The 25325-nt window shown below is 45.4% G+C and overlaps 1 protein-coding gene across 1 annotated transcript in view; it reads right to left on the bottom strand.

Annotated features, from left to right (window-relative positions):
- Window positions 1-25325, bottom strand: part of LOC115331001 (serine-rich adhesin for platelets) — a 75613-nt gene that overhangs the window by 41113 nt on the left and 9175 nt on the right. Inside the window, exons 3-4 of the mRNA XM_029993045.3 lie at window positions 19051-19189; window positions 7405-7501 (exon numbers count right to left, since the gene is read on the bottom strand). Coding sequence (XP_029848905.3) covers window positions 7405-7501; window positions 19051-19189 — 236 coding nt within the window. The remainder of the gene's footprint in view (window positions 1-7404; window positions 7502-19050; window positions 19190-25325) is intronic.

Here is a 25325-nt window from a genome sequence, read left to right as displayed (position 1 = left end):
CCCTAATCACTTTTCTCCGGCGATGAAAACGCGTGAAAATTCGTGTCCTTTATACGGTACGCGCCAGTAATACCTTCAACTTGAGCACAGGCATGAAATGCTCCAAATAAGAAATCCAGGCGATGTTCGAAAACACAAATGTTTAGAAAGCACCACTGTAGTCGAAGTAAACAAACACGACGACACGGGCGTTTCTGCCGTCTTGAGAGTGCCGCCACAACATCGCCGCACGAGTAGGTGGATCTTCCCTTCTAGTACATGCTGGGTTATCATAGCGACACACAAAGAAAATTCACAATCAAGGATAGCGCTTTTACGCGGACCGATGAGCTCCCATCACACCGTAGTTCACTTTAACGCCGTCTATGTCGACGATCACAACCGACGTCACGTTCGCGGATAGAAGCAGCCGGCCCGCGACCGGCATGCAACGCGCGCGAACACTTCTCCTCGACCTGCAATTGGTCTGTCGTTGTGGTTGTTTGTTTCCAACGCAGCGGAGGGACGCACGCACGTGAACGACACCTGTGTGCATCACTCCGTCGCTATGGCAACTGAAGCCTCTCTCTTCGCTTCTCCCCGCTTCTTCGAGCCTTGGAGCAACCTCCTTGCCCCGCGAGTGCCGCTTGCGGCCATTGCGGCTCGCGACGTTATCTAGTGTCGCACAGGGAAGCGTGCTCGCTGCGCCGCTCAGTCGGCGCGCTGTTCCAAAAACTGCACTATAACCGGTATTTCCCTTCGTGCGCCTGCACTTTAAGCGGTATGTAAATGCAGTGATGTGATTGGCCTAAGCCACTTTGGCGCATGTTTCGGAGCAATAAAAACAGTGTTTTGGAGCAGCAAATGTCGCCCTTGGAGCAACCAAAACAGTGTTTTGGAGCAGCAAAAGCGGCTTTTGGAGCAGATATTCATAGGAAAATAAAAATATTTGTTTTATGTGCTGTACAAACGAAGGGCACTTTGTGTTGTGTTGTGTTTTGACGTGACGTGCTGTGACGGAACTCGCTGCTTTTTTACTGCCGAGAGATCCCAGAAGTGTACAGTGCTGTAGGCCTTGCCGAGGAATTCCGAAAAACCGCTTGCCACCGTTTTACTGGTTCCCAACATGTCAGATTTTTGTCAAAAGTAAGCAAACGTTAAACAATAGATTGAAAGCGTCCCCGCTGGTGCTTCCTTTGTGCAACCATGTTCGCATGCACGTAAGGGCAACTTCGGCAGGCTTGCAGTTGCGCGTGCTTCGTCGAGCAGGGGGAGACGACAGCTGTTCGACCGAAACCATGCCACTCCGCTCCGTCGCCAGCTGCTTCCCAAAATTGTATGCAAAATATAACTGTCGAGCATACGAAAAAAAACAAAAAAACAGTCCATCAGCGCGCTTAACAGGCCAGCAAACAAGGTACAAGTTACACACACACACGCACGCGCACATGCGCACGGACACATGCACGCACACAGACACACAGACAAACGCACGCACACACACACGCGTGCACACACACACACACACACAGAAAAAAAAAGAACCTGAGCGCATCGATACAAAACATAGCGAGTCAGGGTCAAGAAGTTCTTGGAGCGCTTTGAGCAATGACTGAACCCGGGACAAACAAGCGCGCTGTGCGCGTTCAGCATGCAAACATTGCCTTCTTTGCTTTAGCTCACTTCTCTTCACCAACTTTCTTCTGAGGCAGATTTTTCACGTAGCAAGGTCCCTCCAAAGAAAGCCCACCGAGAGAAACCTAGGCAATCAATACTTCTACACAGCTGTATTTGAGTTACAGAGGGATTTGTATGATTTAAACAAGAACAGGAATGTTGATGAACATACGGCGTTATTTAGTTTAATTTTAGAAAGCGCCATATCTGCAGCTTTGATGGCAACACCCGACGTCGCGGGACCACGGTGACTGGACCAAATATAGTTTTCCCACGCTTGTTGCTTTCAGGAGCGAGTGCTTCAGCTCGCAAAGTAACTCCCGCAGCGTAAAAATGTGGTTCGTTTCACAGCACGACGGCATGGCTGGTACCCGGCACGATAGAGTCCGAGCGTCCGCACACACCCGCGTCTATCGTCCCAAATATTTTTTTTTTTTTAAATATGCGAGACGAGACCCACGAGACGACCAGAGCGTGAAACGCAAGACGGCGGGAAAACCATGAAAGACTGGATGGACAATTGATGCAGGATACTTTGTGTCGGGCGGCCGCTTGCGCCACGTAACACCCGCATGCTCAATTTCGGTACTCAGTTTAGTTTCGGTTTTGAAAGGCGACTGGTCTTTTGGTGCAGGTTTGGCGCACATTATCTATATTGTGGTAAAATGTAGCAGGATTTAGCAAGGTTAGCCCCTTGGCGCAGTTGGCGCAATTGGCGCAGCAATCACATCACTGACCTCCCCTTCTGCCCCCTTTCCCTCCTGGGTATAGACTGTTCCATTAGGGTCATAGCAGAGAGGGTAAAAAGTGATAAAAATGCCCTCCCCCTCTCGCCCGGATGTCGTCTGCTCTGCCGAGTGGGCAGTACCTAGCATCCGGCTGGCGTACAAACTCTGTTTAAAATCGCGTCATTTTGGGAATTTCAAGCGCAGATGCGCAGATTTTGGTATGCCAGTTATCGTGTATTACTATGCTAGATAAAGAAGACTAACAGAGTCCAATTGCGCTGTTATTTCCGTGCAAATAAAAAAAAAAAATAAGGAAAACTGTGTCAGACTGGCCGGTCTCTCCGGCAAAAAGTGAATCCGGTGGCTGTATTTTTTTTTACTATACAAAGTTTGTACTGGTGTAGGCCTTTAGCGAACATGAGTGGATGTCTGAAATAATAAATAAAAACGTGCTCTCCTACCGCAATACACGCAGTAGTTGAGTGTAGTACTGCCGGCTGACTCAAATGTTATTTAAGCAACGGAAAAAAGATATGTCAGTTGATCATTTACCGAAGTAGAACAACAGAGAGCTCTAGGCTTATTTTGGAGTAGCCATAACTATTCTTAGAACGCGAACCACTTCACAACGGCAGCCACAAGCGAGAGTTCGATGTTCAGTACAGCCCGCCGATACAGCCCAAGGTGGAGAATGGCAACCTCCCGTTTTGTCGTCTCCTAGCGGAGTCGGAAGCGTGCCCTCTCTCTCGTTTTACCCCCCCGAACCCGCTGAATTTCCCGGATGTATGGAGAGGGCGCTGTTGTCGAACAGAATGGTGCCGACCAAAGAGCGCTAAATGGAATGGTCTATAGTCGGCTGCTCGCTGTGAAAATTTTACTCGTCTGTTGCTAGTTGAAAGATGTGGTTGCGTTGTTCTTGTTTTAATTGTTTCGTTCTTTCTTCATCCATGACTCGAACCAACACGCTCTTCTCCCAAGCAAGTTTACTTTTTAGTTGTCTATTAATAAGTTTGATTCTTTTAACCCAAAAGTACTTGTGCTTGCACCTCTTTCCAGATGTGTTTTGTGGAAGTTAGGTTGTGGTCCTCAGATTAAAAGCTATTGCAAAACTAGGGACTCAAAAGCACCCTTTGTGTGTCCTCTTCAGTTTGTTACCGTTCACAAATATGAAAAAAAAAAAAAAAAAAATCCTCTTAAGGCGAGAGACTGGTTCTAAAATGGACTATTTTATTTTTGCAGCTATACTAATGAAAATCACTGTGCATATGTATTCCTTCTTCCTCAATTCAAATATGAAATCAGTTTCAAAATATCTCAATTAGTTTTCAAGTTATAAAAAATAGTGTTGCCTAATTTGGTTAATTTCTTACGGGTCGTTAAGGCCATTTCGAACAAAAATATTTTTTTTTATTGATGTAGATGCATAGCTAAAGGTCTGCCATGCATTATAAAGCTATTTATATTTTCACAAAATTACATTATAATACAAAAATGTACTAATTATGCTAATTATGACACTAATGAGGTCGCATTATTTATCATAAAATTTTCGTTGTCATTATCAACTGCAAAAAAATAGCTTTACTCCACAGTCCAGTCCTTTCTGAATAAAACGGTATAAAAAGTTTCAAAATGCTACGATAAAAACCTCATGAAAACCCCCGTAAGGCTAAGCACGTTGACAAAAAACATGAAGATGAGAAAATCAAAGTTAAAGTTTTGACATTGAACATAGAAAATTGTGTGAACAATGATAAATAATAATTGCCACCAAGGTGTAGTGTAAGTCTTCATTAACAACTTGACATAAAAGATGATGTAATCCATTTATGGGAACATTAGGAAAAAAATATGAAAGAAGTAAAGAACGAGTGAAATGTTGATAAAATCACATTTTCCTGTTTCGACGCTGACTACAATAAATTATGTGAAAACCCTTATGCAATAATAGTTATCAAGATGTAGTGTAGTGCATTCTGAACAAATAATTTTAAAAATTGCAATAATTTGTTTTTGAGAAGATTGCAAAAATGATGAAGAATTACTGATACAGGCTAAAAATTGCTTCTAAAGTGATGAGCCGACAACTTTGGACAACGGGAGAGGCGAGCAAGAGTTTCAAGCTCCAAACGTAATTTTGTTTGGCCCTGAAAAGGGCCTTTGTTCCACATGGCACTGGAAAAAGCCATTACAGCTGTCCTGGGCTGTAATCTCGTGATGCTCCTGCCTGGTGTCGCTTGGAGAACCTTTCCTTCACGCTACTGCTGCTCTGGTGCACCGCGTTTGCTTTACGTAAACGGAGACTGTCCTTTTCGATGCTTCGGCGGACAAGGCAGTCACCGGTGGCGTAGCCCAGGCCTGCAGCAATGGACTCGTTGGTCGCTCTCCTTCCCTGGTTGTAGACAGCAACAGCTTCAGCCGCAGCCCTCTTCACGCTGTCCAGGGAGGCATTCGCATTCTTTGAAGTCTGCGTCCAGATCACCGAATGCAGGCTCTCACTGGCATTCTGCGTCTTTCCCTCACTACACCGTGCCAACAGGTCTTCATTGCTGAGCCTTTCAAACACTGGCTCCAGTGCAGCCCGAACACAATCCGGAAGAGGATTCTTGTGCGGCGGCGGAGGCTCACTGTTTGCCAAGGCCCTGTTGTACTTGCACCAGGACTCCGCTCCCTCGGGGCACTTGCTGTGGTCTGGGGCGCCGTCTGTGGAGGTCATGTGCAGGAGTGTGGCTTCCACCGCCCTCTTCATCCCTGGAACGTCATGGCTGTTGCTCCTGAGAGCATAGCCATAATAGTTAGTGATCTTCTTGATCTTTTCCTGTGTCAGCTTTCCTCTCCCACCAAGTGACTCGCCTTGTGCCTTCTTCTTCTCAACAACGTTGCGCAAGGCAGCTCCCATCCGCTTGTGGACGTGGTTCACGCAGTCCTTCTTCTCTATCTTGATGAAGCCGTAAACCTTCGCTTCAGACAAGGCATGGAATGTCCGGCTGTCCCCATCCGAAAGGACGGTGGTGTAGCGGAGACCATGCTTGGTCAGAGACCTCTGGAACATTGTGAGCGCAGCCTCCACCTCCATACGGCCAGCATTGCAGTCAATGTTCCTCTGGCAGTCGTGGGTTGCGTACCAGTCGCTGTAGCCATCGTCCTCGGGCTCCGGTCCCAAGGCACATCCAAGGCAGAAGTTGGAGTACACAACATGGTCGATGACGAGGCCAGAGTACAACTCCACAATGCAGCCTACACCAATGTGGGAGCTGCGTCCTCGGGTCATCCATGATCCGTCGAAGATGACATCGATGTTGCCAATGGGGTTCATGAAGCCTGTGTAGAGCCCCTTGACGACAGCAACACTGGTGGCTTCACTGTCGGTTGCTGCATTCTCACATGCCCGCACAAGCGTTTTCAGGTGTCCCTGGTACGTCTTGTGGTGCAGGCCCCGATGAGAAATGTTCATGGAGGCACAGAAGTCTGCCAAGGCTGTCACTCCTTTGCCAATGGATTGGATCCCCTTCATGGCCCTCATGTTCACTTCAAAGGGGGTGATCTTTGCTGTTCCAGCAACCCTGGGAGAGGAGAACTGCTTCTTCTGGAAGTCGCAAGTGCTGCAGACGAGCACAAGCTTGACGGCCAAGCCGTACTCCTTGTCCGCGGCCTTGCTGAGCGTGAGAGATCCCACACCGCAGCTTCCACACCTCGCGTGCGCGAAGAGGTCGTTGAGGACTTTCATGTCGACGATGACAAACTGGGTCCCGGCATCGCTTGTTTGGCATGATCCGTTGACTTCAAGCAGATCGAACTTCCGCTGGGTCGCCGACTTCTCCGATAAAACGCGCTTGCTTTGCTCCGATCGCTCGGCGCGCTGCGCTTGCTCGGCCGTAGAGTAGTAGGTAGAGTCGACGCGAGTGGTGCCGGCAAAACTTGAGCCATCCGGACCAGAGCTTGAGGCCGCAGCATCGTCAACGGGAAGGCTAGCCGATGGTCCCGGCAGATCCAATGCGTTCGGCAGTGGCGCAGATCGTAGCGGCGCACTTGCAGGTGATGTCTTCCGCTTGTTCCACGCACGTCGCGTCTTCCTCCCGAACGTCCGCCGCATACTCTCTTTCTATCGAGAGTCCCCCGGCATCTCGATCGCTCGAAATAAAACTCCCGCAACTTCGTAGCGAGAAACCAACGATGTCCGACGCGAACGCGCGAACGTAAACGATTTCGAAACAACGTGCACTCAGCCGCGGAACGAACAAAGCGACGGGCCAAAACGAAGCAGACGACGCTTCTCCACGCTCCCCTTGCGCTGCTGGAGGCGCGCGCGCCAAGAGGAGGAAAGGAGCAAAAGTGGAAAGGGGCGCGTCTTGGCCTATGACAGGTGCGCGCGGCACGACGTACCCGTGACGTACGCGCGCGGGCCAATGAGCAATCGTTATTCCGGTCGTGAAAACCCGCGGAATGCGGACGCTCTCCAAGGTTGTCGCGATAGTGAGTGGGATGAGGACGTAGGGAAGAGAACCAGCTCCCCAACAAGACCAAGATGGCCGCGATCCGACGATCAGTCGTGAAGCGACGCGGGCGCGCAGTTTGACTATTTTTTTGCGTTGGATTCGCGATTTGAGCGTCGCGGAGGCATCGTATTTATCGTTTTTTTTATACTTAGACGTCGAATAGGACATTGAAACTTCGCAGGCAGGTACTTCAGACTATATTCTATCCAAACATGTGATTTTTGAAAAACCCCAAATTTCGCGATTTTTTACCATTTTAAGACCCGCGTCTCGCCTTAAGTTAGTTGGATGCCAAGCAAGCCCACAAGATTGGCGGCTGGCAAAGTCGTCAAAATAGATTCTACCCCGGAGATAAACCGAGGGTCGTAAGGTTCGTTTGTCAGATGCTCGACCTCGAAGGGTGGTATCTGGCAGCGCACAAGCTTCAAACGCAAGATCTAAGCTTCTTTCTATGCAAGATCTAAGCTTCTGTTTATGCACGTCTCAACTATTAAAACTATTATTTAGATAAAGATTGTTCCTACCTTCCATATCTGATGCTTTCTCCATCACCAGCTTCTCGTTCAGATCTTTCAGGTAGACTATGTAATCAGATGCCCGTTCCAGGATCCCATTCTTGCTCTGCAACGAAGTGGTCAAAACATTTGAACACTGCCCATAGAAAAGCACAAAGCGAAATAGACAAACGGAAAGCAAGACGAGTTATAAGACCTGAGGAAAGTCTGAGAGAGCTCAAAAACAGACTAAAGAAAGAATTAGGTATCACTACCCACAAAAAACATCGGCCAAAAAGGTTAATTTTGAAAACTGCCGTATTCATATCCACCAACATCTAGAGAGTATTCCCAGAAAGTTTCATTATTTTACACTGCATAGTTAATTTTTTATAAATTATTTCTCGTCCACCTATGCTAAAGAAAAGGTAGAGGTTGGAGCACCTTGAATGCAGTTTTCTCCATTCCACTTTTTGGCATAAATTTCGCTTTAAGAAAACTATTTTGTTTTGTTCTTGCATAACTTGGATTCATTTTTATGAGTTTTCCTGAAGTTAAATTTTATGGGGAAGATAGCTATGAGCTTGTATGTTTTATTTTTGTCTTTTTTAATGCTCAAGAACTAAAATTTTGGAGAAAGGATGGAAATCTAGAAAACAGTACTTGTGTTTAAGTGGCTTCTTTGTCATGAAAGATGGTATAATAAAGAACTAGCATAGCTCCACAGCTATCTGCTCTGAACTGTCCTAAAGAAATATAATGCATCAAACAACAAATTTATAAGTAATTTCAAAACAACAGTTTTCCTAGCAGACACGCCCACTTTCATCTTCGAACATTTGCAATTTTTTTTTTGTACTTCACTCAGGTTAACAAAATTTGGCAGAAATGTTCTCAACATCAGCAGAAACAAGCCTTGTAAATGTCATTTAAATCAGAAAAGGGGTTCAAACATTAACTTTTTCAAGTAGAGCTCCTTGAATTTGAACAAACGGTAAAAGTTGTAATTAATTAATTAATTAATTTTTATGTACAGCTGGGCCATGGGCTGTGGCAAGGAGGAACATACATTTAACAAAACAGTAAGGTTCATACCTTCAATGAAGTATTAAACAATTTCATCTCCACAATATCAGAGACAAAATTAGGCCAGAGCGCAAATGAAAAGAAAAAAAAAACTGAAAGAGGTTTGCAAATCTCTGTAAAGCAAAATTAGAGCACAGCTCTTGAGGTACTTTGATTTTGCGATATACCGTGACAGGAGGGTACGCAGGAGAAGGAGGGGAGGGTACAGAGAAGGAGGAAGGAGGGAATTGAAGGAGAAGGGAAGGGTATGGAAAAGGAGGGAGGGTATGAAGGAGGAGGAGCGGAGTAGGAAGGAAGAAGGAAGGGAGGGTCTTCATTATCTCCTCCTCTCCTTCTCTCCCGTCCTCCTCATCCTTCATAACCTCCCTCCCTCCCACAGTTTCCCCACTAAATTTAGCTGAAAAACTGACACTAAGTGACTTCAGCACCAATTCAGTTTCCCCGCTAAATTTAGAGGGAAAATGACGTCCCATGACTTTGTGTCAAGTCACATACGAACAAATTTAGTTTCTCTGCTAGACTGAGCGAGAAAATTAAAATCACGTGACCTTAACACCAATTCAATTCCCCACTAAAGTGGGGAAACTGAATTGGTGTTGAGGCCATGTGACGTCGGTTTTACCACTAAATTTAGTGGGGAAACTGAATGCACGGTGTTGCATTATGGGACATCAAAGACCTACACACATATTCAGTTTCTTGGCTAAATCTAGCGGGGAACTGAATTGGTGCATAGGTCTGTAACGTCCCATAATGCAAAGCGCGTGGCGACGGCAACGCTGCCAAATACGGGAACGAGCGCCTAAGAGCTGCGCTTTAGAAAAGGACTAAATGCATGTAAAAAGAGAGGGATAATCAATTTAAGAGAAACAATAAATTGACAACAATAAACAATGACACATGCCGTGTACACTAAAATGCAGCACATGATATACAGTCCGAGGCCAATTTTTCGGGTGCAAAAGTTTTGGACGAGCCCGATTATTAGGAAAATTTTCCAGAACCATCACTCACCCCACATAGTTAATGTAGTAAGCATAACGGCGACTGAAAATCCAGACAATGTAAGCCTTGCTGCTAGATCTTTCAAACTTTTTAGTGGCCACCATACCGCCACCACAAATCAAACTGCCGCCATTTTTTTGTTTGTTTCGAATTGTCCTGTAGCCTTGACACCGCATTCTACACATGCACTATGTCGGGAGGCACTGTCAGAGGTGACATCAGCGCAGTAAAACCTACCGGCGCACCCCCAACTCGCCGCCGCTAACATACCCATTCTCCTACTGCCAAGAGAACTTCCGGTTCCTGTGCCAGAGTACGTCACGGCCGTCAAAATTACGCCGCAACTTGTTTTGCGGTGAGTTGGAGAGAAAGAAAATTTGATATTTCAATAATTTTTTGTGTAGAAGTTAATAAACCGAGACGAAAATGGATGCCTGTTCGGCATTCAGTGAACATTGAAGGTTTAATGTAAAAGTTATCTGGTCAAAAGTAAAAAGGTCATTTCATGGTCCCTTTAAAGAGTTGAATCTGAAGTTACTCATTAATTTTATCTTCGCCTTAATTAATTTTGACTTGAGGGTCCTACATGTGGAAAACTTATGTGACATAAAAAGGTGAACAGACCAGTGTCTGCCTAGCCGGCTTGCCCTCTATGTGTAGTACTACAGAGAGTTGGATCTTGGATTTTGTGGTGGAGGTGTGCGAAAATCAAATTTGCAACTATGAATCAAATGTGAGCAGAAAGAACTGACTGCAAATCAAATAGAACATTTTCAAATAAAAATATTTTAAATTGAAAGTCAACTAAGCGTGAATACTTTGCAGATCTAGTTGGAACTCTTTTTTCAGAAACAACGTATAGATTGCGACACTGTTAGCAGGAACACGACATCAGCGCATTTTCACATTTTACTTCTAAATAGTATTAGCGAGCACGAAATTTTATCGCTTACATTATAGAACGAGATGATGTCTTTCCATAGCAATAATAACTTGGATCACATCCCTTGGTTTCAAGGAGAAAAACTGGAAAAATTGGCGATCGCTTGTTCGCGCTAACAGTGTCGCGCTCTGTACCTATGGAAAGCAACAGTTTACAGTCGCCGACCGATTTTTAGGACTCCGATAATTCGGACTTGTTCGATAGTTCGGACCTAAAGGCGGAACCGTGACTTACCCCATAGAAATAGTGCTTATTCACGACCAATGTTTCGGACAGCTTGAAGTCCGAAAGTTCGATTATTTGGACAAAATCGTCGCAAGCAATCAGCGGAAAACAGCACCGAGAAGCGGCCATTTTGAATTCTATGTTGGCTGCAAATGGATTGGCTTGGTTTGGCACCACTACTTGAGTACTCCTGAGTCCTACCGCTAGGTGACGCTATGTTAGACCTTTTTTTACATTTAGCTGCACGTCATCGTCATCATCATGATTATCACTTTGCTTTGCTTTTCCGTTCCTTCGCGTCGCCAGTCGCCATTTTGCGCTCGTGAATTTGCGCTTCTTATCTCGTTCGGACAGCGCTGGTTTGGACGTCATGGCCCCATCTGTTGTTCTACCGCCGGGATGTGTCGTTAAGAAACGCAGAAAGTACTCGACCATAACGCTAGGAAAGAAGGCACTATTTACGGCGTTTTTAAGACCACTTAGAAGTAATAAAGGCAAGTTTTTCAATCTGCTGATTTTTCGGACTGCTCTATTATTTCGACGTTTTTTCGGTCCCTGCGAAGTCCGAATAACCGGTCGACGACTGTATTTTCATGGGGAGTTTAATTGCGCGTTTCAAATACTCACATTCAATAAACGAAGTAAAGCCTCTGATAAGGCAAGTTGGGCAACACATAATTTGACATGGCACGCGAAGCAATAGCTACCCGATTTATTTGAATACAGGTTAACATTATTTGGACAGCATTGTCCTTTAAACCATGATCATTACCAAAATGGCTGACCTACGACAGCGAGCACTATTTCTGAGGCCATCGAAACAACCAAGATGCTCGTCCGCGTCAGCCACTCCTCCAAACGCGCCGGTGCAAAGCAGGGAAGCTTGATGCGCGTGCAGTAAAGCCCGACACGAGGGCATCAGTATAAAAAGGCGAGGCGCGAATTCTAAAGGCATCAATTATAATTCTCGAATTTTCCGAAGACTCTCATTCTTCGGACAATTCCGGTGCGGTGTGGGTCAAAATGAATAGCAAACGCTATTTGCATATTGATGAAATTTTAGAATATTCACAGACCCCTACACCAGAGGGGCAAAGACACGCTTAATGTTCTAGTCCTCTCGTAACTCCTCGCGGCTTCTCTGGCATTTTGGTTGGCGGCAGCTTGGGACTTATGATCTGCCGCATGTGCTTTGGGAATCCCTATTACAAGAAAAGCCATAAAGTAGAAATTATTGTGTTGCACGACATTGTCACTGTTTCTGTAAGTTGCAGTCCACGAACGAAGTCGGTGCAGTGACTGCTTTCTTGGTCGCAACAGCACGGTAGTGCAAGGAAGCTCTTTGAGTATGGGGCATGAGTACGAAGACCGACGAATGTAACTTAATCTCTGCAACTGCAATTGATTACAATTTCAGAAACTAATTAGTCCTTAAGTTATAACAGAGTATTAGTAACCGCTAAAACATAATTTTTTTTCCGGTGCCTTTGTCGTTAAAATAATTTCTATATAAAACATCAGTGCCGTCAACGCTGGAATATGCAGCCTCCATCTGGGATACCGGTACCGCCTACCTTACTGACTCGCTCGAATTAATGTATTTGCACGTTTTATTATGGCTAATCATAATAGCACCACTAGAGTAACATCAATAAACAAACCAATTATTGATACCCATCTCACATATGGCTGCGAAATGTCTAGTATTTATTTTTTACGCAAAATTTTCCGTCTTAACACTGCAATCAAGAAAGCATCTCACTACCTCACCATCATTTGTTTCCACACGCCTAGATCACCACTGTGAAGTAGGCGTTCCATTTTGCTACTATAACAAATATTTTGCATCATTTATCCCTAGAGTTTTGAATGAATGGAATCCTCTACCTGCATCCCTTACATCAATTTGCTGATGGCGTTCTTTTTCGTTTAAATGCTCCAAACCATGTATTCCCCGTTGTTTGACTATTTTGTATTTTCTATTGTTATTTTGTTTGTTCTATTATCACTCCCCTCTTAATGCCTCCGACTCTGAGGGTAGTACAATAAACAAATAAATATATCTGAAGTAACTTAACGTCTAGTTCAATTACAGTCACTTTTCAAAGGTCTCAACACCTCCAGGTGAACACACAAGGCAGTTTAGAGGGAGCTTTCATTTTGTCTGGCAACACTACACAGTGCCCGTTACAAAGGGCATAGCCAATATCATTATCATCATAATAATCCAACAGACCTTCATTAGTATAGCCAGGCCCAACTTTACATACGACTAGCTCACCGCTTTACTTCATTGAAGCAAGTGCATCATTTAGTATCAGGAACTAACAATGAACAACAACAGATACGTGTCACCCTTCTTTTCGTTCGTGAACAGTGTAGTCTGTTCATAATTTTGATATGTTTTCAGGGATCAATTGAGAAAGTGGAACCTGGTTTGTCGCCCTGCATAAAGAAACTATGCATCGCAGAAAACTGAAACTACATTAGAATGTGATGCCAGCGGTGGTGATAAAATGCAAGTGTGAGCACACAACATTTGCTGAATCCCCAAAAGGGACAAACGAAAAACAAAATTTCTCCACGAATGTTAAGAAATATGATTCTATTTTCTTTTTAGCTGAAAAGATTTATTTTTACTGAAATAAATGCAACAGGCACCCCAAAATCTCACATTTCAATTCAATTAATATTAGGCATAGGTGGTCGTGGGCCGATAGAGAAGTTTTTATGTTTTGTATCTGTTGATCCAGGTAATGTCACGTGCTCAAACAGTCGGACTTTATTGCCACTGCTACGTCATATTCTCATGGAGTTTCAGCTTACTTGCGATGCATGGTTTCCCCATATGGGCAGAAAAGCCGGGTCTCGTTTTTTTCGATCAATCCCGGCAGTTGAATTATCTTCTATCTAAAAATGAAGAGTCGCTGTTATGTTTCCCGGGAGACGTTCATGACCTTGGGTTTTTAGAACTACAGTCAAACCCGTTTATAACGAACAGCAGGAAACGTTACGATCAGTTCAACATAGCAAGTAATTCGATATAGCAAAAAAACATTTACAACCAACTTCCACGATATGTTCGTTGTAAGGAGAGAGCTTTTCTTTCTTTCTCATCTCTTCGCTTCCGCCTTGTAGCACCCGCTAAAAAGTTACTTTTTTTTTTTTTCTTTACTCTTGCATGCGTGCAGAGTTTGTTTTTTAGAGTATCTCCTCTTCTGAATTGCTCCTCTTCGTGAGTAACGGTTTTGGGATAATTTTTTTTTTCCTTTGCGTGCGTGCAGAGTGCATTTTTTAGCTTTTTCCCCTCCTGGATCACTTCACTTCGCTCAACTTTGTTCGCAACTTGAGCTATTAAAATTTTCTTCCTTCCCTACTTTTTTTTGAGAGGGGGGGGAGGGACAGGCTAGAAGACGATGGTTTGCGTGTTTTTGTAAGTCATTTCGGGGGAAAAGGTTCGATATAGCCAATATGATGTTAGTTATAAAAAGTGATTTATAGATTCATTTTGATATAAAGATTCCGTGAGTTCGATATCAACAATAATTCGCTGTACGTGGGTTCGTTCTAAACAAGTCTCACTGTACGTCACACTGTTTCTTTCTCAGTGATGAATAAACCAAAAATTTTAAGCAAACGCTTTATCCTTTTTTTTAGATTCTTTTTTTAGACCCCATATTGCAATGAGCTCCGAGTTACAAAGAATAGTGAGCAGTGGCAGAGGCCTCTGTTGCTGCTTTCAAAATGGTTTAAGAATTAAAAGAGGCACTGTCTTAACTAGCTATGCCCATTGGCTAAACGTGGCTGACTCTTAAAGGGGTAATGATGCAAAAATTAAATGGATAGATCATTCTTGAAATGGAATGCTCATAGGCTACTTAGTATATACACCAAGTTACACGATTTTTAGTGCTCTGGTAATTGCAATAATCAATTTAAGAATCTTTATCATTTTCATCTGGCAACCAGGCAACACTGCCCAAGTAGTCACACTATGGTGTCCATAAACTATTTGATCATGAACGCTCTCTCCCCCATGATCACCCAAGCTCTCCTTGCCACGGTACGACCAAAACCGCTCACGCAACTCGGTAACCCGAACGCTATTCTTGCTCTCGCCCCCGGCCCGTTGACCTTCCACCGTGCGTGCGCCTGCGAAATATTCCTGTACAACGGTGACCACGGCGAGTTTGTCCGTAAATCGCAGTTGCTGGAGCCGGTCGCCAGCGGGTCGCGGTCAAAATAAACAGCTTCCAACATCTATTGATAACAATTACTCTCATCGCTACTGCGATCAATGTCAAACACTTCAACAAGGCGAGCGATGCCGTAGACGTAATTGTCACGGACCACATACTCGAAACGTGGAAGGTAAAAGAGGAAGCTGAAGCTCGAAACTCCAAGAGAGCCAAGTCTGAGAGTGCGTGCAAGGAGACATCGCGCGGGAGGCTGGCTACGTAGCCAGCCTTCCGCTCCGCCCGGATCCGCCCCTACGAGGGACCCGCATATAAATCGACTTATCCACGAAACTATCGCGCCATTTTCAAAACAAATTTAGAAGGACTATAGGAGCATACAATGGGTCCGAACCACATTGTTATCTCATATTTTATTTTTGGCGTGTCATAACCCCTTTAAAGGGCAACTCCACTTCATTTTTGTTTTTGAAAACATAACAATGCAGACCTCTTGAGTATCACCTAAGACCACACACCAAATATTACATCTAAATGTTTCTTAAACGGTCCAGCCAACTTTGGAACGCATCAAGTTGCCGAAGTCGGCTGACTAGTGGGCGAATCGGGGCACAATCAACACTGCAATCAATGCTACAGTGTTGGCATAGAGAGCATTGAGCTAAACGTACAAGAGTGCTACTTCTTGTTTGTTTTTACTTCACCAGGCAAGCGTAACAGGTATCGTCAGCGGTGTCTCCTCTCGGCGCTCAGCAGTGTCCACGTGATCGGCGTAACACGCCTGTGCAGCGCTTGGGAGGCGTCCGGCCTTTACCGCCGTCTCTCGTGTCACAACTGCTGTCGTCTCGCCGTTAGTGATTAGAGTGCAATCCACTAATAACGATAATGAGAAAACCCTAAAATTCAATTGTTACAACCGATTATCGTTGTACATGGACTAGAAACTGATTGTTTCCAGTCTAGAAACTCTAAGAAAATGATTGTTATAAGCAGTACATAGTTATATGTGGTATCGTCATAAGTGGATTGCACTGTATCGTCTCTCAAAGTGTCGTTAACACTACATTGCAGACCGATGCCGCAGTTGCGCAGACGTCGTATATCGTAGACACCAAGACGTGGTAAAGACCGCGGTGCAGACGACACTTGCGCCTTGCACACGCCCGCCCCCGAGCCCGCCCATTGTCACGTAGAGGATCACATAACCGCTTGTACCACGTGGTGGCTATGTTTTTGGCGGCCCGGGGCCAATGTTCCCTGACGGAGCTGAAGTTTCGGTTTCTTCCTCTGCTCACATATAAAGCAAGATTTCCCAAAATACAGTATAGACAACTTACTACGTGTAACCACTTATAGTGCAGGACCGGGTATAATGCGGCTTTTTTAAACCACCGGTTCGCCTCCCATAGAACTCCGTGTAATTACATACCGCTTAAAATGCAGGCGCGCGAAGGGAAATACTGGTTATAGCGCGGTTTCTGAAACAGCCCGCCGACCGGTGCAGCGAGCACGCTTCCCTGTGCAACGCTAGATAACCAAGATAACGGCGCTAGCCGCAAGCGGCACTCGCGGCGGGGCAAGGAGGTTGCTCGAAGAAGCGGGGAGAAGCGAAGAGAGAGGTTTCAGTTGCCATAGCAACAGACAGACGCACGCACCTGTCGTTCACATGCGTGCGTCCCTCCGCTGCGTTTTAGGAAACAACCAAAACAACCGCAATGACAGACCAATCGCAGGTCGAGGAGAAGTGTTCGCACGCGTTGCATGCCGGTTGCGGGGCAGCTTCTATCCGCAAACATGGCGTCGGTTGTGATCGTCGACATAGACGGCGTGGTGGAAGCTCATCGTTCCGCGTAAAAGCGCTATCCTTGACTGTGAATTTTCGTTGTGTGTCGCTATGATAACCCCGGACGTACTACAAGAAGGAAAGATCCACATACTCGTGCGGCGATGTCGTGGCGGCACTCTGAAGAAGGCAGAAACGCCCGCGTCGTCGTGTTTGTTTACTTCGACTACTCTAGTGCTTTCTAAGCATTTGTGTTTTCGAACATCGCCCGGATTTCTTATTTGGAGCATTTCATGCCTGTGCTCAAGTTGAAGGTATTACTGGCACGTACCGTATAAAGGATGCGAATTTTCACGCGTTTTCATCACCGGAGAAAAGTCATTAGGGTTAGCAATCCTGAACGCTCGCAACGTCCGTCTGCAACCCGCGACGTTGCTAGAAGTCTGCGCCAGGCAAAAGTCGCTCATTTCTTTCAAAATGTGTGACACACTTGAGAGAGAAGTGTACTAGTCTGGTGAAATAAAGACTTTCCTCAAACTAAGCTTTATTTTTCATCTAACGTAAAATAAATTATTTTACAAAGGTAAGTTGTCTCATGGCATGTATTTTGGCCTGAAAAATTGATGTTTTGGTTATAGCGCGGTACCGCTTATAGTGTGGACTTTCGCGACTCCCGCGACATACGTTATATGCGGTCTACACTGTACATCCCATTTTCCGTCAAACGAATTACGTAGTGCCTTTTATTAGCGTCTTGTCATGTGAAATTGCTCACACTCCTTCCATTCAAGAAAGAGGGAGACCCTGCTCCTTTCCGCAGGGAGTAGCTCAGATACCTTTGGGGAAAGGAGGGAAGAATGCAAGGGGGAAGGGAGAGAAGGAGACTCGGAACCGGTTTTCTTTCTGGCAGTAAACGATGCTGTACGTGCCAACCTTTAAAGGGAAACTCCGCTCAAAGGGCAACCCTTGCCGTTTCGCCGATAACAGTCGTGGTTGAGGAGTGGCATGTTTGGCCAATCGTGATTGCATCGAGGGTCGTGCGGTTGCCTTTCTTGACAACTGCTATTTCTCGCCCTCGGTCACCCGTTCGCTCGGCGCTCCAAGCCTTTGCGCGCAAGAACGGGGCGGCCGAGCCATGCGCCGGAGCAAGCAGTGGCTACTCAACAGCATAAACGCACCACTGAGAGAGAACGTCGCCAATGTCTAGGCGCTGACGGTCTCACCATTCGTCTAGATCATGTTGTGCGTGAATGTAAAGTGGTATGCACAAAAAGATGTTACCAAGCTGAGAATCAACTTGTGCGGCGCGTCCACAAGAGGGTGCTCAGTGCTAGCTGCCCTCAGAGCCGTATATGGGGAGAGTATAGTCAGTCTATGATCTCGTCGCCGTAACACTCTCTTCCTAAGTGAGCCAATCAGCACGCGCCGTAGAGCGAGAGGCATGAGCGCATGCGCGTGAACTCCTGGCTGCTCCTACCTGAGTGGGGAGGGCCGCCATCTTCGATCATTCTCCTGGCGGAATGCGTGGGATCGGCATCTAAATCTCGATTATTGCCTCTTATATCGCTGGCTCTGGCAAGAAAATGACATTCTGTTATTCCTCGGTGGGTTAAAAAGCTAATAAATGAAGATTTTAGGGCGTATGGCCACAAACTTTTATCCAGGCGAAAAAGAAGTCGGCCCGTAGCAGACGACGTGTAGCCTCAGCAGTGCTCTTCTCCGACCAGTCTCAGACAGCGTTGCTAAAAAATGGCGGTCGTCTCCTCTCTGCTCCCTTCTTTCTCTCTCGCTCCTTTGGCGCTCTCCTCCCTTTCATTTACTTTTCTCCTCTCCGGCGCTTTCGTCGCCACACCCACTGGCCAAACTCTCCCAATATACGGCTCTGGCTGCCCTGTGTGTGATTAGTTGTGGCTTACGCGAGACATGGTGTCTTTGCTGGCGTCTCGACAGGAGGTTTGTCGGTCGTCGTACCTGGACAGTGACCTGACTGCCTTCAAGGTGTGCTACGTGCCTATGCAGTATTTGTGTATAGGCGCATAGCACAGATGTAACAATCACTATGCAATGCAAAAAAAAAAAAAAAAAATTGTAACGTCACTGCACGACGCAATATCATTGAAATGTCGCATCAGCCGACGCTGTCCCTTTGTATCATGTTGGGTGATCATCTGGGCAATTTTTGTTACCTTGATTAAACAGTACCAGGTAGTACCATGACTTGGGACAAGCATTTCTCATTACATTTGTTACGAATTATTTCCCAAATAAAGAGAGGTAAAGGAGGGAACATTGCGCGTCGTTTACTTTGTCCAATCCATATTTCGACTTTTATATTTCCAACACTTCTGCCGGCCCTGTGCGATCTGAATTAATGAGGTTTTACTTTAATAAGGCCATTGCTACATTATTCTTGTTGTATTCACAAATATGGGCCTCACCTGCTTTTTGGGGTCCTTATCCGGGAGCAAGTCTCCCAGGCGCAGAATGTTGATGTTGATCTTGTCCTTCCGCCTCCTTTCGACCACATTGTGGGTCTCCTTGCGCTTGTGGTTGACAAGCACTTCCCCATTGCAGATGCTGCGCAAGATTAGCAAGCACAAATCATGTTAATTAAGGGCGGCCAGCGATATAGCAAGTCTTTTGAGGCGGCAGTAAAGCAGAATGGGAGTTGTGCAAATGAAGAATAAAATGCACTCACAACAGGGCCCTTCATGTGTTATATGCCGCACAACATGATTAGTGCAGACAAGGAATTGGTACTTTTTCTAATCTTGTTTTGAAGGGCTGAGTTAAGTATATAGAAATCATGCTTATTAATTAAGGTGTTTTCTTTTGTTAAAAAAGTTTATCTTTCCAGAGTTGCGTCGGCAGTTTTTTTTTGTTTTTTTTTTTAGCTTTTTATGTTTCTGTTTGCGGGGCCAGAGCGGCTGCAATGCGGGAGCGGATCCCCCGCAGTTGTTAAGAAACGTCTCGGGTTTCGGGAGTCTGCTCGGACCGGGACCGGGAGAGCCCGCGCTTGAAGATGCTTGCGGCTTTTAACCAAATGTGCCTGTATATAGAGGGTTTTGCCGCTTAGTGGGAAATTGTCACTTTTTGCCCGATGCAATAATTTAGCGCTTGGCACCAGCCAGATTGGCAAAAATGCAGAGAATGACTCTACAAGGAATTTGGCTTTGACGGTTTGAGCGCAAGGCTGACAACTCGCCGACAATTGGAGAACCGTGTACCACGTGTGAGTGGTGGAATTTGAAGAGATTGGTCGGTTCCTGAGGGGAAAGGAGGCCCCTACGAGCCTACAAAAGGAGTACGGAGAGGAGTTGGAGGGATTGGGATTTGATTGAGGGAAATTGGGAACGGGGGTCGAGACTTTAAACGAGGCAGGATTGTCTCCCAAGTTGGGACTTGTAACTAGAGTGTAAATAAATGCACATAGTTCTCTACAAGCAGTGAGTCGACCCGTCATTCAGCGACGTTCGTGCCACCACGCTCCAGACAATCGGAGCGGAACCTGCCCCCCACACCACTGGGAGGACCAACAACTCTAACTGGCTGGGCCCCAGTTTCTACAACTTATATTAGTGCCCCATATGAGCAATTACCAGTGCACAAATAGTTATGGTGGCAGCCACTCAATTCTAAAAGCAAACCAGAAAAAAAAAAACATGTGGCAATCATTCGTGTCTTTTAGCAGTGCCACACTATGTAGAGAGCGCGACACTGTTAGCGCGAACAAGCGATTGCCGGTTTTTCCAGTTTTTCTCTTTGAAACCAAGGATGCCATCCAAGTTATTATTGCTACGGTAAAAGCTCGTTTAGTTCTATAATGTAAGCGGTACATTTTCGTGCTCGCTAATACTATTTAGAAGTAAAATGTGAAAATGCGCCGATGTCGTGTTTGCGCTAACAGTGTCGCGATGTGTAGCTCCTGCATCAAGGCAGAAAGATGTCTCGAGAGACTAATTGCCCAACTCGTCACGAATTTTTTACTTCCAGCTTAGGAGTTTTGTACCTGCCAAGCAGCAACTAAAGCTAGGATAGCTTACCAGAGTGTAACACACCAAAAATCGATGAGTCATATATTCAGATCTGGCTTACCATATGCTGCGGTACAGATCTGCATATTGTTACGATGCAAGAGGTAGCGGCCAAAGCACCTGCTAAAGTAATTATGATTGGGCAAGTGTACAAAGGAGGCAAAACAGAAGCAACCGGCAATCATTTAAATTACATCTTGGTAAGACTGAACACCCAGAAAGGCTTTTGGAGAATGTTGAACTGTGATCAATTCCTCTTCAGAGGAGAGGAGGCTGCAGTTTCAACATACATGACTCCCGAAATTCTGAGATCTCCAACTTTCAAAGGATATATATATTGTACCATCATGACCCTCTCTGAAATTTTCAAATAAATGCCGACCTGTTGATTTCCCCATGCACTCATTAATCTTTCAATTTGGTCTGTCAAATGTTGCTTGGTTGGAAAATGAGACTTCATTCAACCATGAACATGAAAGTTTGCAATGACCAACAGCGATTGGTTAATTTAATGCCACCGTACCAAGGTTCTCGATTTCTTACACTTTCTAGGTCTGCCTGTTGCCTACACAGATTCTGTCAAACTAGACAAAAATGGGAACCCTTTGCAATGTGAAGGTTATGAAGCTTCATCATCAGTCTATAGATATATAGAAAAGACAGACAAAAAGCGACGTTTTTTTTAATTCCAAGATCGAACTGGTCTGACTCTTTTATTTCACGCAATCTTCTTCTTTTCCCAGTGGCTAACGCCACAGTAGCACCTGCGACCCGCATCAAACACTCCAGGACAGCTCACTGGGATGACTCCGTCTCCAAAGGTACTCAAAGGCACGCTAATTTTCTTTTCAGACGAGGAACACCAACAAACCTTTTCTAGAATGCTACTGATGAAATGGCTTTCCAAGCCAATATGATTTATTTTTGGACAAAGTTCTTTCAACGTGGAAAGTAGCAGCCAACCTGACTTCTTTTTGCCCCGAAAAATTTTCAATCAACAGAGACATCTTGTTATTGATGAGATGTCACTGGAAAGCCCCAATTTATGGACGGAGCAAACATTAATGCTCAAGGTGTGTACCTTGAGCACCAAGCATACAAGTGCAACGCCCGAGGTCTTGAGCCCCAAATGGGAGCGCCCGTCTATACCATGGGATGTGATGCATGTTGATTTTGCCAGGCCAATAGCAGGTCAGTCATATCTCATTCCGGTAGACACCTACTCGAAACCGCTCGAGGTGAAACTTGTAAACAGCATGACGTCAACGGCGGTAATTCAAGAGCTCCATAGTATTTTTGCCACGTTTGGGGCACCCCGTGAAGTCGTCTCAGACAATGAAAAGGCCCTCGTCTCCGACGAAATCAAAAGATTTTATCGCTGGTGCACCGCATCACCTAGCCACTAATGGGCAAGCCAAGCACAAGGTTCACAAGTCGAAACGCGCTCTCACAAAGGGAAGACGAGTCGATCTGTGCTCTCTGTTCAAGCAGCACACGACCATCCGCACGGCGACTGGGAAAACTCCAGCCTGGATGCTGTTCGAAATGGTACGCAGGCAACTATAGCACTGCCCGCAATAGTTAAATTTATTCCATGTCACAACTTTTGCAAGTTCATTAAGTGAGGGCTACGGAGCAAGTTGAGAATAAAACAGGCTGTCAGAACGACCTGCCAAGGGTGACAACCAAAAAATGTATGTTTTTCCCAGCGAGCAGAACTCATACCATGGCCTACATGTTAAAGAAGCAGTGCAACAATTTTAACGTCGAACGAATTAGCAGTTTATATCTTTCATGTTGTTTATCTAGGCACAACCCCCGAAAAACTACTATTCTGCTCCGTAATCGCAAAGGAAAAAACAAATCACTTGCGAATCTGCAGCCATGTGTGGCGGTTTATCGGGTCTCGAGTGGCACATGTCATTGGGGAACACGCACAAGCCAACAAAATCTGTCCCCCTCCGCTGCTACACTCGCCATGAGCCCCGTGGCGAAACGTCTTTTGTGTCAACCACCCGCCGCGTCTTTCGGCGATGCCAATCCTTGAAAACTTTACAATCGTAAGGGAGGCTCCTGGTTCTCTCTGACAAAAAACCATGTGGTCCCCCAGAGACCCCCCTCAAAAGACGGCGCCACAGCTGGGGGGCACTTTGACCTTCGATTTGTTGCATTTTTTTAAATAAAAACTGGCACAGGCAGGAGAACACGGTGTTCTGTTCTGTTTTATAGGTGACGCAGATTAATTGCCACAGCTAGTTGGCCAAAGCCGGAAAATGAAGATAGAAGCTCCAAACTGTAATACGCAACCTGGCAAAAAAAAAAAGAAAAGAAAGAAACCTAGAATTTTTATTGCATTGACTACCATGCATTCCTATTTGGAATGTAGGAATTAGGTTATATTATGTTTCACTAAATAAAAAATCACCATCGATAATATTCTCGGAGCTTCAAACGTTGTGGGCGCATAAACTCTGGTCGGAAGGATAGATGATTCTAGCTTAAATAAGGAAACTACCTTTGGTTAGTTTGCACGGTGAATGGGTCAGCCCAAGAGCAATGAGCAAGGCTTGGGCTTCACGGTTGCAACTGGGGAGGGCCTGGGTTGGGCAAGGCCCTTGCATTCAAGTCTATGAGGTGGGACAGTGCTTGGGCCACTATTGTTTTTAACATTCATTAATAATATTTAAACCAGAGTTCCTGCCAAGCTGGGACTGTTTGCTGATGATTGTATTCTTTTTCATGAAATTAAGAGTTCCACTCACTATGATATACAACATCCTTCTTTAGAAAAAAATTCCTGTGGTGCAAAGATTAGCAAATGTGCCTTATCTTACTAAAACTATGTGCATGTCTGTCACTCAAAAAAGGAATCCTATTTAATTTAACTATGCTGTCGGCAGTCATAATCTACCTAGAGTGTCCTCTTATATTAGTACCTCGGTGTCACCGTAACGTCTGGCTTGAGCTGGAATATGCATAGTGGCCAAATTATCACAAGGGCAATAAATAGGATTTTCGTCGAGGATTTTTAAACATGGTTCAAGTGATACTAAGTTGTAGTTGTAAAAAACGTTTATTAAGGCAATTCTAAAGTATGCTAGCAGTGTCTGGGACCCGCACACAACTTGTTACATAGCTGATTTAGAAAGAGTTCAGAGACTTGCAGTGCAATTTGTTTTTAATATGGATTCTTATGTGTCCCCTACAGACTTGTGTTCTAGAGCAGGACTCCAAATGTTACAGGAAAGAAGGAAACAAAATCGTCTGAAATTTCTTTATTCAATTGTTAGGAATGAGCTGGGAATCGACAAAACTCAATACATTGAATTTTTTTTGCGCCAGAGCATCCAGATATTCACATCAGAAGACACTCAAACCATATAATTATAAAAATGATTCATTTAAATATTCCTTCTTTCCTAGGAGAGTAATAGACTGTAAAAACCTGCCACTCAATGCCGTTAATGCAGCCACCTATTCTGATTTTTGCGAGGTTTTTTGTCAATGAGTGCACCATGGAATATTTGTATCTATGTGTTTTTCACTTCTGCTACAACCTCGAAAGAGGTTAGCAGCACGAATGAACAAACAAAAAACAAACGAACCACAACTTTTTTTTATAGCTTGAAAGTTGTTTTGGGGGTTGGGGGAGACACCACAGTGCAAGACCCAAATCCCGAAAGCATGCATGTCTGCAATTATTACAGTTCGGAGCATGCACAGCAACCGCTCTTCCGGAGCACCAGCATCGCGGCATTCATTTATATCGCCGGCGGCACCACCGTCGTAGAGTCCAGTCACTTCTCCCCCTCAAGCACGCATACACAAGCGCCTACACAATGCAGACTCTGTCATGTGTAAGCCGTCTGTGCGTACGAGTGCATGCACCCACAATATGGGTGAAGAGAATTCGCTTCCGTCAAAGTGGTTCTCTCGGGGGTGCTTTTCCCAACCAATTTCTCGCGGACCGCCGAAAGAGACGGGGGTTTCTTTCGGAGGAGTTTTCCGTTCGGTCGTGCACAGCAGGAGTGGGCAATTCAGAACTTCGTTTGTCTTTTGTCCGAACCTGACAAGACGCTTCTCTTTCTTTTCAACCTTTGCATGTGGCCTTTGTTTACCCCCGCTTGCCACTTTAATTTTTCTGTCCTTTTCGATGCGTGGCTTTGGTCGAAAGAAACGATGACAAGGGTGGCCTTTTTTTAACGCACCGCTCGGACTTACAGAATGCATTGTCTCGTAATGGCAGCAAAAACAAAAATAGAATTCTTATTGCACTGACTACCACACACAGTAGTAGGCATGTGTAGCAGTGGCAAGCGAGCTCGCCATGTCGGGCTTCTTGTAAGCTCAGCTTCGTATTGGGCGAAAATAGAGCGGGCCTCAGCAGGCACGCGAAAATTGGTGTCGGGCCGGGCCGGCTGTCGGAAGTAGATAGCAAGCCGGGGAACTGGGGCAGGCTCCGGTATATCGGCCCGTGAAGGCCCCTACCTACAGTCGCCAATGGGGTGAGAACAGCAGGGAGGTCCATCAGTTATCCCACTTCCAGCGCGACCTTCCTGACTTCGATACCACATCGGCGTCTCCTAAGTTGCTATCTTGGGCCCAGCAGCCAAAGCACGACAAAAGGCTCGAGCGCACGATGGAGCCGGGGCATCTGAAAAAGACGCTCCGCAATTCGC

The sequence above is a fragment of the Ixodes scapularis genome, unplaced genomic scaffold (assembly GCF_016920785.2).
Source record: "Ixodes scapularis isolate PalLabHiFi unplaced genomic scaffold, ASM1692078v2 PGA_scaffold0__279_contigs__length_252992795, whole genome shotgun sequence".
NCBI lineage: Eukaryota > Metazoa > Arthropoda > Arachnida > Ixodida > Ixodidae > Ixodes > Ixodes scapularis.
This window is presented reverse-complemented; position numbering and strand designations above follow the sequence as displayed.